Source organism: Chenopodium album, chromosome 27 (genome assembly GCF_948465745.1).
Source record: "Chenopodium album chromosome 27, dcCheAlbu1.1, whole genome shotgun sequence".
Classification (NCBI taxonomy): Eukaryota; Viridiplantae; Streptophyta; class Magnoliopsida; order Caryophyllales; family Amaranthaceae; genus Chenopodium; species Chenopodium album.
In genome coordinates this window covers 19,366,603-19,382,912 of record NC_137860.1, presented here as the reverse complement: position 1 = coordinate 19,382,912, position 16,310 = coordinate 19,366,603, and the positions used below count along the sequence as shown (strand labels likewise).

At 36.6% G+C, this 16,310-nt stretch overlaps 3 protein-coding genes across 3 annotated transcripts; 2 read left to right on the top strand and 1 right to left on the bottom strand.

The window, feature by feature from the left end:
- The first annotated feature begins 1,078 nt into the window (after window positions 1-1,078).
- LOC145619736 (uncharacterized) lies at window positions 1,079-3,405 on the top strand. The gene is made up of 3 exons (XM_081674437.1): window positions 1,079-1,336; window positions 1,432-1,719; window positions 2,182-3,405. The coding sequence occupies exons 1-3, from the start codon at window positions 1,079-1,081 to the stop codon at window positions 3,403-3,405; spliced, it is 1,770 nt and encodes a 589-aa protein (XP_081530563.1).
- Window positions 3,406-4,114: 709 nt separating this feature from the next.
- On the top strand, window positions 4,115-4,783 carry LOC145619735 (glutaredoxin-C9-like). The gene is made up of 2 exons (XM_081674435.1): window positions 4,115-4,438; window positions 4,718-4,783. Exons 1-2 carry the CDS (start codon window positions 4,115-4,117, stop codon window positions 4,781-4,783), a joined length of 390 nt encoding a protein of 129 aa, XP_081530561.1.
- A 537-nt stretch (window positions 4,784-5,320) lies between these two features.
- LOC145621078 (uncharacterized) lies at window positions 5,321-15,662 on the bottom strand. The gene is made up of 4 exons (XM_081675814.1): window positions 15,235-15,662; window positions 14,726-14,835; window positions 10,893-10,997; window positions 5,321-6,310 (listed from the first exon to the last, which is right to left on the bottom strand). The coding sequence occupies exons 1-4, from the start codon at window positions 15,557-15,559 to the stop codon at window positions 5,510-5,512; spliced, it is 1,341 nt and encodes a 446-aa protein (XP_081531940.1). The 5' UTR covers window positions 15,560-15,662; the 3' UTR covers window positions 5,321-5,509.
- Window positions 15,663-16,310: the final 648 nt, after the last annotated feature.

The following is a 16,310-nucleotide window of genomic DNA, read 5'->3' as shown; positions in this document are numbered from 1 at the left end:
TGATCATAATCCAATTCTAGCTCCTAGAGCTTCGAACTCAGTGCAAAAAGAAAAGAAAGAAAAAGAAAAGGGAGTTCAGATTTGAAACCGGGTGGTTGCTGGACTCGGAATGTGATAATGTGGTCCGTAATTGCTGGAGTATAACCATGGGTAAGGGCATGACCTATGAGGTTAGGGTCAATGGCAGCTTCTCTTTCAAGCTGGGGAAGAGGCAAGTTTGATGATCTGGGCAAGAAAATTACAAATGTCGAGAAACTATTAAAGGAAGCTCAAGAAGAAGGAGTGACAGAAGGCTTAGTGCAGGAATATATGAGGCTAGAAAAGGAGTTGGATGAGCTCCATGATCGGCAGGAGGCATATTGGTACATTCGGTCAAGGGCCTCAGAGGTGAAAGATGGTGATAGGAACACCTCCTATTTCCATCACAAAGCATCGTAGAGAAAGGCAAAAAATACAATCAAAGGACTTAAAGGCGAGAATGAGGTTCGACAGGAAGATGATGATGAGGTCATTGAGCAGACCGTGGTGGATTTCTACAAGAATCTTTTTTCTTCAAGAGTCCCCACCGAGAGTTCTAAGAAGAAGGTGTTAAAAGCTATTGACCCTGTCATTACGAATGAAGTTAATGAGGAGCTCCTCAAACCGTTCACAAAGGAAGAGATCTATGTTGCTCTCTCTCAAATGCAACCTTGCAAAGCGCCGGGGCCGGATGGTATGCACGCTATATTTTTCCAAAAATTCTGGCATATTATTGGTGATGATGTTGCTCGTTTTGTATGTGATATTTTGCATGGTTCAATTTCACCGAGTTGTGTTAATGGTACTAACGTGGCCTTGATTCCAAAGGTAAAGGATCCGGAATTAATTTCTGATTTCCGTCCTATTGCCTTATGTAATGTGCTCTACAAGATGGCTTCTAAAGCTATGGTTATGCGGTTAAAAAAATTTCTTCCTGGTTTGGTTTCGGAAAATCAGAGTGCTTTTGTCCACAGACAATGCTTTGATAGCTCTGGAAATTTTTCACACGATGAAGAAAAGGAGTAGAGGGCATAAAGTTACCATTGGCCTAAAACTTGATATGAGTAAGGCTTATGATTGGGTGGAATGGTCTTTTCTGAGTGATCTTTTGAGCAGATTTGGGTTTGCCGAGAACTGGGTTCGATTGATTATGTCTCTTGTCACAACAGTCTCTTACTCCTTTATTATTAATGGCCAAGTCTGTGCTCATGTCACTCCGACCAGAGGTCTGAGACAGGGAGATCCTCTATCTCCGTATCTTTTTATCTTGGTGGCGGATGCTTTCTCTAGCTTTCTCCGGAAAGCTGTTATGAATAATGTGATTCATGGAGCGAAGGCTAGTAGGGGGGTCCGAGTATCTCTCATCTCCTTTTTGCTGATGACAATTTGCTATTTGCAAGAGCCAACCAACAGGAATGCTCACATATTGTTGAAATTCTCAACACATACGAAGCAGCTTCCGGGCAGAAAATTAATTATGTGAAATCGGAGGTCTCTTTTAGCAAAGGCGTGTGTGTGTCAAAGCAGGATGAGCTTGTTGAGTTACTTGGAATGAAAAAGGTGGAGAATCATGTGAAGTATTTGGGGATTCCGACGATCATTGGAAGGTCTAAGAGGGTGATCTTTAATGCTCTTAAAGATAGATTATGGAAAAAGCTGAAAGGGTGGAAAGAGAAATTGCTGTCGAGAGCCGGAAAGGAAGTGATAATAAAATCGGTCATCCAAGCTATTCCGACCTATTTAATGGGTGTTTATAAGCTTCCGAGTTCAGTTATTGATGATTTTCGAGCTATGACGGCAAAATTTTGGTGGGGGAGTTTGGACCGGAAAAAGTGTGTTCACTAGATCAAATGGGATGTGTTATGTTCCCCTAAATGCTTGGGGGGAATGGGTTTTCGGGACATGGGTGTTTTCAATTTAGCACTCCTTGGAAAGCAAGCCTGGAGACTCTTCAAACAACCATCATCCTTGTTTGGCAGAGTCATGGCAAAAAAATACTACCCGAATTCAGATTTTTTGGAGTCCTATCTTGGTCAATCAGGAAGCCATTCTTGGTCCAGCATCTGGTGTTCGAAGTCTATCTTGAGAGACGGCTTGATTTGGAGGGTTGGAGATGGATAAAATTTCGAGGTGTGGGGTGAACCTTGGGTTGCCGACGAGCAGGGTAGCCACATCACTTCGAACGTGATTCCAGAAATTACCAAGGTTCGAGATTTAATTGATCAAGACTCAAAGGAGTGGAGGTATGATTTTATCTTGGATAATTTTAATGCTCGCGATATCAAGTGCATCCTAGCTATTCCCCTTAGCCTTCGCAACCCTAAGGATGAGATGATTTGGGCGTTCTCGAACAGTGGTGAGTACACTGTTAAAACTGCTTACTTCCTGGGTAAGGGTTGTGATCTTGATGCTTTCCACGAAGCATGGGTTACAATTTGGAGCCTCGATGTAATTTCTAAGGTTTGCCACTTTATGTGGAGAGCTTGCACAGGAACGCTCGCTGTTAAAGACTACCTTACCTACCGTCATATGACCGAGGACAAGCATTGCCCTTGGTGCCCGAGTGAACCAGAAACTCTGCAGCATGCTCTGTTTGGATGCTATGCTGTTAGAGATATTTGGAGGGAAGCAGAATGTGAGCAGCTTATATGGAATGGGGAGGGTTCTTTTGCTGACTCGGTGGTGAAATGGAAGAGTAACTCGAGTAGCAAGTGTCACCTAGGTGCTGTTTTGCTTTGGCAAATCTGGAACAGGAGGAATGAGAAGGTTTTTGATGAAGTTGAAGTTGATCACCGTTCCGTTATAGAGTGCTCCAAACGTCTCGTTGCAGAGACTTTTCTGTACACAGAAAGAGTATACGGGGGTACTCGCAGGCCATCAGTTCACAGAAGTCCCAAGACGTGGAAAGCCCCACCTCCCGAGTTTGTAAAGATCAATTGCGACGCTTCTCTAAGTGATGTTGGGTGGGCAGGAGCAGGTGTTGTTGCTAGAGATTCTACTGGTACAATTCTTTTTTCAGCAACAAGAAGGGTGCGAAGCTACTGGGATCCTATCGTGGCTGAAGGGAAAGCACTTTTCACGGCACCAAGACTCGCTCACAGATTCGGCTTCAAGAAAGTGATTTTCGAATCCGACAACCTCTCCATTATCTCTAAACTCTCAAAAGCCTCCATCTTCTTCACTGAGCTTGATTCGTTACTTGAGGATATTTTCTCTTTCACTGCTTGCTTTGATATGGTTATTTGGTCTCATGTAAAAAGGGATGGCAACCACGTTGCTCATCACCTAGCTAAGTTAGTCCCGTTTGGGGTAGAGCAAGTATGGGTGAATCATTGCCCGTCTGAGATTAGTCCTTATGTATTATCGGACTCCCTTCTTATTAATTAATTAAAGGCTTCGGTTGTTTCAAAAAAAAAATATATATACTTGTATTGTGGTCACGAAGTGGAATGAGAATACAGTGAATATTTTGATGATTTATGATTAATTTAATATGAAGTTGAATGATAAATATTATGAATATTTTGATGATTTATGATTAATTTAACAAGATAAGAAGCGATGTAGTGAGGAAAACATAATTGAGGGCCCCATAAACGGCAAAATTAATTAGACACATATCGTTAAAGGGTAGTGCTATACAAAGTTTTAACATTTTATCGGTAGTTGTTTACACATAAAAAAATCTTGGGCAGTTATTCACAAACAGGCTATTTATGGATAGTTTCTGACAAAATTTCCTCAACATTAACCCTTTCAAATTAATTTTGATCCAAATTATAAATTTTATGATGATTTGGGCATCGATATGTTTATGTTATTAAATACTCATAATTGTTGTAAGAAACTAAGAATGACTCAAGTCATAGAGAAAATAGGCAATGACTCAAAGAGTGATGTAATAACACATTAGCAATTACATATTGACGTAATGTAGCACGTAATACACAATAAAATATATGCTTAACTGTCGTTGACACAAATCTTTTCTTCACATTTCATCCATAAATATGGTATAGGCTCCCTCCAATTTACAAAGCCAACAAAAATAATATCAAACGCTTTTTTAAAAAAATATTTCTTCAAATAGGTAACAATGTACCAAGCACTTCCTTACAAGGCATGGCACACAACAAATTTATTTACTACACCATCATCCTTGAATGATCATGCAAGTTCGTCATCGTTGTCGAAATGGATGGTGGTGAAGGGGGAGAGTATAGATATTAAGAGTCTAGTTGATGAAAATGCAGTGACAGTATTTGGACGACGTGGGTGTTGCATGAACCATGTGGTACGACGTTTGCTACTTGGCCTTGGAGTTAGTCCTGCTGTTTATGAAATTGATGAGCAAGATGACCACCTTGTCCTAGATGAGCTTAAGAAAGTGGGGTCCAACTGTGGTGGTAGTGAAAAACCGGTGAGTTTTCGATGGTGTTTATTGGTGGCCGGTGGTTTGGTGACTTGGATAAGGTGATGGCAGCTCATATTACTGGCGAGTTGACTCCAATTCTTAAAGATGCAGGGGCCTTGTGGCTTTAAAGTATGAGCAATTTTTTTATTTGACAAGTATGAGCAATTGAATAAGAAGAAACTACCCTTTTTTTGAGGGGTTTGTTTTTGTATTTATTGTAACTGATTTCACCTAAACCATAAATATAATCATATTTGAAATTTACTAATAACATCTCTTATGTAGTCTGAGATATGTTGCCTGAAGATGGAAAGACAAAACTATGGTGTTAAATTAAGACAGTTTTGGTAGTTTTACTTGATTAAAAATCCTACAATTTCCCACTTAAAGTTAAGTGTAGGATAAGCTACATAACAGGAGGTGTGCCACAGCACAGAAATCGCGACAACTAGATTTGTTTCAAATCGTGGCTTAAAACAGTCTGCCTGTTGTACGGCTCAAACAAAGAACTTAGCTAAGTTCAAACCAGTCAACTAGCCATCGGGTCAATTTACGGCTCTTGCTAGTTGCTACTATAGCTTCCCACCCGCAATGGTTTGGGGCCAGCCATAATACACCCACCAGCCCCACTCCAATAACCAAGTGATGACCATACTACCTAATGCATTAATGCAACTATTGCTGTCAAAGGCAGTTGCTATACAGTTGATAAATCAACTCTTCCAGAGAAAAATTCAGATAAAAACAGCTATTATTGACAAGATATCCCCTGATAAGTTTCAGAATTGTCAATGTTTCCACCTGTCCAAAGCAGACACACATCCTCCGTCGGTGTCTTTTCACCTCCGCGAAGTTTTTTTTTCGGGTTCGTTCCAAAATAGAAAATAGATTCGATAAAATTACCTAGCAACTACGCAAGCCAAGGGCAGTGATTGTAGAAGAGTGCTAATACAACTAGTTCAGTCAAGTACAAAATCTATCAAGTAGAAAAATAAAGGAAGAAAGTATAGACTTTGACAAACATGTACAATACACATCTAGAATACAGACAGGAAATCAGAAACTACAATTATAATATTATATAGTATCCAGCCAAGAATCAAAATCTTCCAGAACCTTGGAATTGGAACCGGATTGGGGTGTAGACAATGAGGGAACCTGGGTGGATCGGAAAAGACTATCCGTATTGCTGGGGTTGGATGTTTCTGCGAGGAGATCATCAAGCTCAGTATCAAGACTACTGATGATGGGAAATGCAGGTGCAGATTGACCCAATGAATGTTGTAATGGAGCTAAATGATGAGCTTTATGTCCCGTGATATATGGTGCAGAGGTTCCTGGTTGATTTAAGGGAGTATCAAAAAGCTTTGTCTCGTTAAATGATCCAAGAAGCATGTCAAGCTCTGCTTCTGCAGAAGCAGCTCCAAATCTTAATAACGGCCTTATTTCTTGCTCACTTACATGACTAAACTCAGGCTTTTCTCTCTCATCCAGAAATTCCAAGTCGTCTGATTTGCTATTTGTAACTTGCTCAGTTACATGACTAACCTGCCCTACATCATCTAATTTGCTCTCTGCATGTTTCTTGCTACCATGATCAAGTTGTACATTTTCTCTATCATCAAGAAATTCCATGTCATCCAATTGGCTTAATGTTACATCACCTTTAGAATCTGATTTTGATTCTGGATCTAGATCATGGCGGCTGGTATTATTTGATGAAGGCATCTTACCATCTTTCTCTTGACTCTTAGCCATTTGTTCCTCTTCCATATAAAGAGCTAGTAACTCACTAAAACTGTCAATTTTTTCAATCTTCTGTCTCTCAGATGTATGTACAGGCGCCTGATTATCAGTTTTTCTCGCATCTTGGTGATGCTGCAAGCATGAAGGAAGCATGAAGAAAAGACCATGTTAGTGTACAAAGTATATCAATGAATCGGTTGTTCATCACAATACTAGGGGATATTTGGCATATATCTTACATAAACTCATTTAAGCACTAAAAACTTGTGTTCCAGAACTAAATTCAACTTGGAAAGGTTATCTCATGACCAACTACTAAACTCAAATTACAAATTGTACCCAAATGGTAACATGATTTTAACCTAGGAATCAAGTCAATCCAAATTAAAGTAATATGAGAGGCCATATGACTAATATTGATTGAGATTTCATTAAAAATTCATTTCTAAACTGCAATTATCTAAATCCAAATGAGTTTTTTATTTGTATACAGCATCGATGGTACATGACTCAGCCTTATAAAGTTGAGCTGAAGCATATCTAAAAGACCTGTTTGCAGGCCAATGAATTCTTATTAAGGAAGATAAGGAAAATAAAACAAGAAAAAGAAAAGAAAAGAATGGGATTCAGACTGAATTCTTTATTTGCACTCACAACAAGAGATTTGGTTGATGAATTCATTTACTCTTGGAAATTTCAATCATCTTTTATTAGTTACTTCATAAGCAAAAGACCGTGAGGATTCTAATAAGTAAAAACAGTACCCTTTCAAAAGAAACACAAGCGCTCAAGCAAAATGAACTCAGGACATTTACTATTGTGTCTGTCTTCACTATCTTGATCAGGCAGTCAATTAGCTACATTGCAGTGATATGTAAATACTGTTGTCTCAAGGGGAAAAAATTCAAATTCTACCATTTCTTTACTTTCTACTCCATCTGCTGCTTCTTGCCAAAACATCATATGGCATATGACTTCCTTAGCTTCACAGCACTCCAACTTGTAAGGAATTCAATTGTATAATTACAATTACTGCTACTCTTATGATTGTTTTTAAAACACAAACATTTGATAAAACTGCCTTTTCCATCTTCTCATCTTCTAATAGTATCTCATTTTCAATAGGAAAATTTGTTAAAAATAATCCCAACTTTCGCCGATTCGCTCAAAATAATCCCAAATGACTGGTAGCCTGATAAAATAGGTTTTTTTTGGGTTTATGTGACACGTGTCATGCCGTAATTTGTTGAAAATCTTAAAAAAAAAAAAATTTAATAAAACCAGTTGAAAACCCACCACCAACCTTGAAATCTGGCAGCCACTGCCTACCACCCAGCCAGGTACGCCCCATACTGCCGCTGCTCCACCGCCAGCTCCGTCGCCGTTCTCCCGTGTACCACCTAAACCACCAAAACAACAACCCCAAAACCTCCTAACCTAAACCCGAATCCCTAAATAAACCCAGCCCCATCGCCAAAACACCATAATCGATCCTCCCCCACCCTCAGAACCCTATCGCGAGGAGACAACGATGCGGTCCAAGGAAGGACCAAGGAGACAACGATGCTAGGGACAAGGCATCATGGTGTTCCAAGTGGAGGGACAACAAGGCTCAAGTGTGGAGTCAATAGGAGGGACGGAACAGCGGCGCACGGAAGCATCCAAGTGTCAAGTGGTGCGCTAGACCGGGTCGCGGGCACGTACTCCAACGGGCGATCTTGCCGAGGTCTGCAAGAATTTGGGTGGGGGAGAATGTCACGGGTCATCTCCCTTGCCACCAATGGGCGTCACATGGGTCACTAGGCAACAGGGCATAATCGTAGCTAGGGGGCTTGCTCTTGGTGCCCAGCTGAGCATCTCCCCCTATAGAGCTTTATTAGCACCCTGCTTAAAATCCTAGTGAACACCCAAGTGACAGTAACACAATAATGAGTCATTTAGAGACCCAAATGAAGTCCAAATAAGCCCAACTTTGGGGGACCACCGTATTTTGGGCCAAGGAAGACGATGGTGAAGTCGGTTTTTCGAAATGAGGTCCCGAGATACAAGTTTTGGCAGCAGGTAGCCCAGAAAACGCGGGAAGCTTCTACAAGGTTCTGGAGCTATCTACAAGGTTCTTTGGAAGGTCTGGTACATAGTAGGAGTCTTCTAGGTTCTTCTACATATGTACATAACTTTTGTAAAGTTCTAGAATGTTCAAAGTTAGTCTTTAGCATTCAAGGCTTAGAAGCTTGTAGAAACCTCCATGTATGTAGTCCCTAAGGAGGTGGGAAATCTCTAGATACTTGTAGTCTAGAACCCTCCATTTGAGGAGGTTAGGAATTTTCTAGAGAAGCTTATAAGTAGGGATGAGCACTATAAATAGGCTCCAAGTCATCATTTGTACATTCAAGTTGAGAGCAATACAAAAAGCATTCCATAAGCACTTGTGTTCTCTTGCAACTCAATCCTTTCCTTCTAACACTTAGAGAGTGTGAGGAAAATTAAGGCACGAGGGTGCCAAGTGAGTGATCGGGCATACTAGCAAGGGTGATAGCTTGTGTGCTCAATTGTACTCTTAAGTCAAAAAACTATGATAAAACTAGATTTTACCAAGCTAGATCTTTCATATTAGTCAAGAATTTAAGCACATAATGAAAGAAAGCCAAATACAACAAATTTTTTCTTAAGAGGAATTTGAGATTTCATGTCTACATTCTACGGGTAGGCAAAGCACAAACAATGAAAAAAAAAAAAGTAACAGAACATAGAAATTTCAAATGATTTCATCACAGGAAATGACACAAATTAGAAAGGAGCAGTTTTCCTTTCCTCGACTTCTGAAATAGATCACTACTCAACACTACTACTATGACTGAAGATGAAAGCAAATTGAATCTGGACATAATAATATGCATATAGGTTTAAATTTTTATGGGATCTAATGATATAAGTCATAAAACGTTACTCACAATATGACAAACATACCCTACAGCCATCCAATATTATTTAAGAAACATGACCTTCAAATAAGACTATTCTGCCAATGATGAACCTCATGTCTCGTAAAACACCAAAATTTACATATAATGAAATATGTCATTTTTCAATGACATGTGGATACTATTTTCATTATTTGCAGCATCAATAACAAACACAAATTTCTTATTGCTAAGTTGCCACCACTCAGTCACACTGCTGTATCAAGGGCCACCGTTGGATAAGTTGAAAGGACAGAAGCGCAGAACCACCTATGTCTTTATTTGAACTTTTACAAGGTCTCTTGTTATAAGCCTTTTATGGCCCTTGAGTTGTTTTAAATGGCATTAGTAAGGAGCAGTATCGATATTAACGACTAAAAGCTTTTATGTAATTTCTCTTAGCTTTAGTAGATCGGGTTTACTATAAACATATCCTAACGCTGAGATTTCATCTATCAAATCTTCAAGAGTGGAGACAGATTTTCTTCTTCAATAAAGCTGAGGTTTTAAATTCTTATAAAAAAGTCTATAGTAAAAACCAATACTTTTAGTTATTTTCATGAGAATAGATACACTTACAAATTGGATTTAATTTGGACTTTTTCCCCCATTTTAAAAATGATGAGTTTTCATACAAAATCTCAGCTAAATTTTAAAGTAAATTGCTTATACTCGATACACTAAAGGTAAGATACAATAACTCAACTAGCATCTCATTGCTACTCTTTCATTCAGCTCTCAACAATTTGAAAAAATGACCTTGTGAGGAAAAATATTAAGTAAAAGCTCTGCAAAATATTGATCCCACCCTCCCTGTATAACTTTATACTTATAACATGTACAAGTGTATCAGATCTTGGCCATAAACCATGGTACTAAACTAGATAGGTGCAAATTTGTTTGCATTGTCCTTATATGAGAAACTAAGAACATGATCAGGTCATCATAATCCCATCTGCATCTAAGATATAAAAATCCTAGTGCATTACATTGATCAATGTTCTAAGTTTCTAATTAAGTAAACTGTATTTGTTATTTTTAAATTTTAAATTTTTACATTTAATGAACAAGGCCTAGGTATAAACTTCAGCATAAAAAAAGAAAGAGATAGAAATTCGCCAAGGATACAATTGGCCTTGGATTAATTGTGATAATGTGGATAGGATTAGATGTTTAAATCATATTGCAGTTTCCCCTCTATCAAGTTGATTCACATTTGTATTTCAAAATCTAGTGCAGTAAATTATTTCAAGTGCAATGCATACTTGGAGCAAGCCCAAAGTATTTATTTAAAAGAAAATGATTTACATAGCCCTTAGGGCTACATATAAGCATTTAATTTACTCTTGAAAATTGTTTAAATTTAGAAAACCATGACAAATACACACTAATTACACCAATTTGCGCGTGTTTTTGTCATGAATTCCTAACTTAATACATTTTTCAAGAGTATATTCAATGCTTATATATAGCCCTAAGGGCTATGTAGCATCACCCTTATTTAAATTATCAAACTTGTACTTTATCTTCCGATGTGAATTAATAGATGCTATGCTGTAATTCAGTAAAATATTAAAATCAAAGCGGACAGGAAGTTGGGTTTTGGCTACAACTACAGAAATAGAGCACATAAACTCACACAAGCATCTAGTCATGGTAGCAAAGCCATGATGAATTAAAACTTTCTAATTACAAGCATGCATGAAGAATATAATAGATTAACATCATAAGAAGACTGAAGATATGGTACATACCAACTCTGGAGGAAAAAGATCTGATTCAACAAAGAGTCTTTTAGCTAAGTCTACTTTTGATAACCGCTCTGCAAGATCTTTTAGATCTAAGGTCAAAGATGGTATCTGCAATAGATTACAAGAACAAATAAGAAAGCTTTAAAAGGCATCCTGGCATAATAATAGATGTAATATGACATCAAAATACACCTATAATACACCTATAATACAGAATGAAAGAAAGTATATTAGTCAGAACACAACTGAATTAAAGATTTTTTCTATTTGTAGCCCTAAGGGTGTACAAGCATAATAGATATTCCCAAAGAGAGTACAAATTGAGTCATGCACCAATGCGGTCCTATCAATGGAAAAATTAATGCTTAATGAACACTATAGTATAGACATGTAAACCAACTAACCAAGGATGTAAATTTCATAGCTTTCACAATTGTCCAACTTCAGCAGTTTTACCTTCTACAACATCTGTTTCAGAATCTTCTTAACATTTACTGTTGGAACACAAATTAAGGCTAACATAAGATAGAGTGTAAAAAAGGGGTGTGTGTGAGAAAGAGTGGATAACATAAGAAAGAATGAGAGGAAAGATAGGAGGTTTGCCAAAAAAAATGGAATAGAGTAAAAGTGTTAAGATTTTAAAGCATCGTGGAATGGACAAAAATAAACAGTGTTTTAAACTTGCTATAACAGGGTAAGTATCCACCAATGAACACTTTCTACAATTTAATAAGTCATAATCTATACTCATCTCTAATGAAGAATATGATGTGAATCAAGAGGCAAAATCTTTTGAAGAGCCAATTACATTGATTTTGAGTCCAATAGGCTTCGAACTTGGAGGATAGAATCAAGGATGGGTTACATGATTGTTTACCAAGGAAGAAAAATTGGAGCAGTTTCCTTCCGACAAAGATAGCGGCGGCGACACGCCGGTTCACCAGCTCCAGCACAACTACATGTCGGTCAGGCGCGTTAGGTGGTGTTACTTTGGCGGAAAGAAATCGCTCATATCTTGTTTTACTTAATTTTGTCTAGAGTTTTTTGCTTGCAAGGTTTTACCTTTCACTTGAAAAGGCTTTTCTTGGTTTAATCACTTAGGATTACTTTTATTTTCTATTATTTACTCTGCAATAAGTTTCCATAATTTATTAGGATTTGTTTTAGAAATTATAAACTAAGTCAAACCAGATTTTCTACTACGTTCCTAATCTAATTAATATTAATATTCCTATTCTAATTGGGTTACTTAAAAATCCCAAGAAATTAAAAAAATAGAAATGAATTAATGATAAAAGTGACATGATTTTATTAATAGCTCCAGACTGCTTGCAGCCACCACTGACATTTAATCTATAGGATTTTTCCTGTCAACAAAATGTACAAGCAGCCAACCAATATAAGAAATATTACACATGAATGCAATAATAAGCAGCCAAAGACGAGTAAACGGCCCATACAGAAATAACTGAATAAGAAAAGAGGATCCTTTAAAGATTGTTCAGAAACTCAATTGTTTGCAAAATAAATGAGCCAATAGAGCAGTTTCCTACCATCTGAAAGAGAAATATGCCTAATTATCTCAAAACCAACTACATTACAAATTTTCATGGTTAAATGGTTGGTGGAGGCATAGCCTGTCAAACTGCAGTTAAATGAAACACTGATGTACACTTTTGTTGACAAAATGCAAAAGGAACACGAAATTACAGCAATTCATCCAAAAATTACATGTACTATCAACTTAAGAATTCTGTGTTGGCCTCTTATAAATCTTAACCCATCTATAATTGAGGAATGGCAACTTTCATTAGAATAGTTTAGCGGCACAATGAAGAGTCCATTCATGAGAGGGTTAATGTGACATAATGACATATGGAGGGTTAGCTGGAGTACTGAACAATTATAATACTAGAAGAACTACGAGTGCACAAAGAAAGATAATCACTGCAAATATATAAATTCAGCAGAGGTTCTTGCTAATAACTGCAAAGGCTTTATAGACCAGGAGTGTTTGCTAGATGCACCTAACAGTTCTAGACATTGGCTAAGATAGCTGGGTATATTCAACTATGACTACTTAGGGGCATTGTAATGATGAGTTCTTAAAACAGATCTCTATTCCTAGTAGAAGACCACCTCTATACCCTTGAAAACAGCATCCTTAAGTATCAAAGGAACATCAACAACTACAAAAGCTATTACTAACAAGGGTATCGATGATTATAGTTTACTTCATTCCGTAAGAGTGCTAAAACACGGTTCACAATCCTAAGGCTAGTTTGGCATTATTTTGTTTTTAGTGTTTTGAGTTTTTGAAAAACAAAAAACTAGTTTTTGTTTTTATTTAAGATTTTTTCAAATCTCAAGGAAAAACACAGATTCACTCAAAATAAAATTAAAAAAATTGGGATATCCATTTAGTCTCTGCTAATACACAAGGATGACTACCATCAATGTTTTTTCATCACATCCACAGTACAATCATCATCAATCAACATTGCTACTGCTAGCCCTAGAAATATTAAAACTCAAATTAATATAAATTATTAACAGAAAAGGGGAGGATTCTGAAAACACAAAGAAAGGGTAGATCAGTCAGCAAAGTCAATGGCAACAGAAGGCTAACAACAAAAAAAATCAGCAATACTATGGTGGAAAAATAAGACGTAAAACATGTCATTGCCGCACTGGTAATTGCAGAGTTTCGCTTGCCGTCATCTTCACGGTTCTGACGAGAACACTAAATACTTCCAATCATCGACTTCTCAGCCCCACAGTCGATAGTATGCTCTCTAGAACGATAACGTTAAAAAGATGAGAGGACCTTTCATTGAGCCTAGTACTCGTATGAATGAAAGAAGATTAGTCACAGTGAAGATGCGGTGAATGAGGGTTTTCCAAAACCAAACTATAAAACAGCTTTTGGTGGTTTCCTCTTTTCCGTTGCGTTGCAGTTTTATAAAACCTATTCAGATTTTGTTGTTTTAAGCGGTGTAGCCAAACGTTGTTTTGTTAATTTATGTTTAAACAAATAGAAAAACAAAAAACTGCAATAATCACAAACACCCCCCTTAACTATTTTGTAAAAACAAACAAGCATAAAAAACTCTAAGTAGTTTGCAGTTAGCAGCAAGGCTGCAACTCAAGTTTGACACATGGTCACACAAATATTCTAGTCAATCCAATGTGCCAGCACTAAAATGAGCATATAATACATATACAATGATCCCTGAAGTTTTAGCCTTTAAGATTTTAAAACACCTCAATGACACTTCAGAGCTCTGGATGAGGGTGGCACTTATTTTTGTAGCCCAGGGGGTCTTTCTACTGTTCTATACAAAGGATCCAAATCTTAAATTGGAAAGTAACAAGCAGAATTGTGAGAGCAACTTAAACATAAGCTTATGGATATACTCCCTCCGTTCCACAATGATGTTCCTGTTTGGAAACTTTGACTTTTTTAAGAAAGAGAGAATCTTCTAAATTTCTCTTAATCTATAAGAATAAATATAGTCATGTGGGATCTACTTTGATTCGTCTTGATGAGTAGATTATTAATATCTAACTTTTATAATTTTTGCTATTGTGAGATTAAAGATATTTGCGGTCAAAGCTGGGTAAAAAATTACATCGATTTACGAAACAGGAACATCATTATGAAACGGAGGGAGTAGGTAGTAAAAAATAAACTGTCAGAAAAGGAGAAATCCATACATCAACCAAGCACATAAATCAAGACATGCTTGTTTAGATCAGATATCATACACTTGAAGCAAATGCAAGGGAAAGAAAGATAAAACTAAAAACCAATTGCATAGATATTCAGTTTATACCTCTTGAGTGCCAATTGATTCATCCTGCATGAGAAAATCATCATCCCTATTTTGTAAAATGATCTTTTTCCCCCTAACAGCAAGCATTGGTGCCACTCCCTGACAAAACTCTAGAAATAATACAAGTTATTATTTTAAAGAGCTTACAGAAAGTCATTTAATTTTGAGTGTTGGACAAAATCAATTCATCAACATGAACATCAAACAAAATCAAAATGCCCATTGTCTAATCACAACACTTTAAGCATGAACATGTATCAAAATGCTAAGATTCACCCAATATTCAACAAAACTTGCACTTTTACACCCAAAAATCAAAGTACCCATTTCCAATAACAACACTTTAACCAAAACTCTGAAATGTAACTCAGCAAAAATCAAACAAAATCAACACTTTTAATAATAAATTCAACCAAGGTGCAAAACCCAATTCATTTCCAACAAAAATAATATAAACAAAATAAAATTGCATTCAATATGCAAATTACAATTGAATTGTGAGAATTTACCAGGCATTCTATCATCAAAAGAATTGGAAAAATTAAAGGGAGACTCCTTAGCTTGCGCAATCAATTCACTGAAATCGGCCCCTTTACTCTTGGGTTTAACCACATCATCCGAATCCAATTCAACAGTGTTTTCTTCAATTCCATCATCGTATCGATCCCAATTGGAAGGGAGTGAAGGCGGTGATGGTTGAGTAGTTCTCTTCTTATCTTTACCATCTTTAGAAGTTGCAGAATTCGAAGTTGAAGAAGAATGATGATGGGGTTTTCTGGGTTGATGATGTTGAGTGTGAGATCTCTTCGATTTTGCTAGTGATTTTACGTCCATTATTCTTGTTCCGTTGGTTTTTTTCTGCTGTTTCTTGCTCAATACGGCTGACGAGGGAGACTTCGAAACGAGTCTTCACCGCTAGTTCTGTAGCAGTGTTGAGTGCTCCTTTTCTCGGTGTTTTGTTCCTTTCAGGGCTATTCTGATTTATTGAAGTACGCCGAGCCGAACTGAACTGAATTGAACTAAATAATTTGACTATTGATTAGTGAATTTTAACCATGAATTAATAATCTTTAATTATATTACATAAAAGCCTGTGCAATACACGGTTTTTTCATATGTAAATTTGAAGAAAAGGTATTTTTTTATAAATTCTAAGTTTTTTTTTATGTAATTATTTGATTTATTTTACTATTTAATAATTTCAAACAAAAAACACCTAATAATTTAATTAAAGTGTTATTTCATACTACGTATTACAATAGTATATTAATGTAATTTTAATGCGACTTTATTTATTGTTGTTTTGTATATTATTTGTATTGTTAATTATATAACAAGTGAATTTAAAAATATGAATAAACTAGGTGTAAAGCCCATGCAATGCACGACCTTGTATTTATTGTTATTTTTATCATTATTGTTATTATTATCTTTTAGTTATTATTATATCACATGGCTGTATGTTTATATTATCTTTTAATAATAATAATAATAATAATAATAATACTAATAATTATTATTATTATTATTATTATTACTACTATTTTAATATACAATCTATTTAGATAAATGATGTCGGGATAAC

Bases quoted from the DNA above. Each gene is read 5' to 3' on its own strand.
- LOC145621078 (XM_081675814.1), bottom strand. From the start codon at position 15,559: ATGGACGTAAAATCACTAGCAAAATCGAAGAGATCTCACACTCAACAT. The intron at 14,836-15,234 runs GTAAATTCTCAC...TATTATTTCTAG, and splicing joins TTTTGATGATAGAATGCCTG to AGTTTTGTCAGGGAGTGGCA. The intron at 6,311-10,892 runs GTATGTACCATA...TCATGCTTGCAG, and splicing joins ATCTTTTTCCTCCAGAGTTG to CATCACCAAGATGCGAGAAA.
- LOC145619735 (XM_081674435.1), top strand. From the start codon at position 4,115: ATGTACCAAGCACTTCCTTACAAGGCATGGCACACAACAAATTTATTT. The intron at 4,439-4,717 runs GTGAGTTTTCGA...TCTCTTATGTAG, and splicing joins GTGGTGGTAGTGAAAAACCG to TCTGAGATATGTTGCCTGAA.
- LOC145619736 (XM_081674437.1), top strand. From the start codon at position 1,079: ATGAGTAAGGCTTATGATTGGGTGGAATGGTCTTTTCTGAGTGATCTT. The intron at 1,337-1,431 runs GTGATTCATGGA...GCCAACCAACAG, and splicing joins GGAAAGCTGTTATGAATAAT to GAATGCTCACATATTGTTGA. The intron at 1,720-2,181 runs GTGATAATAAAA...GCCGACGAGCAG, and splicing joins TGTCGAGAGCCGGAAAGGAA to GGTAGCCACATCACTTCGAA.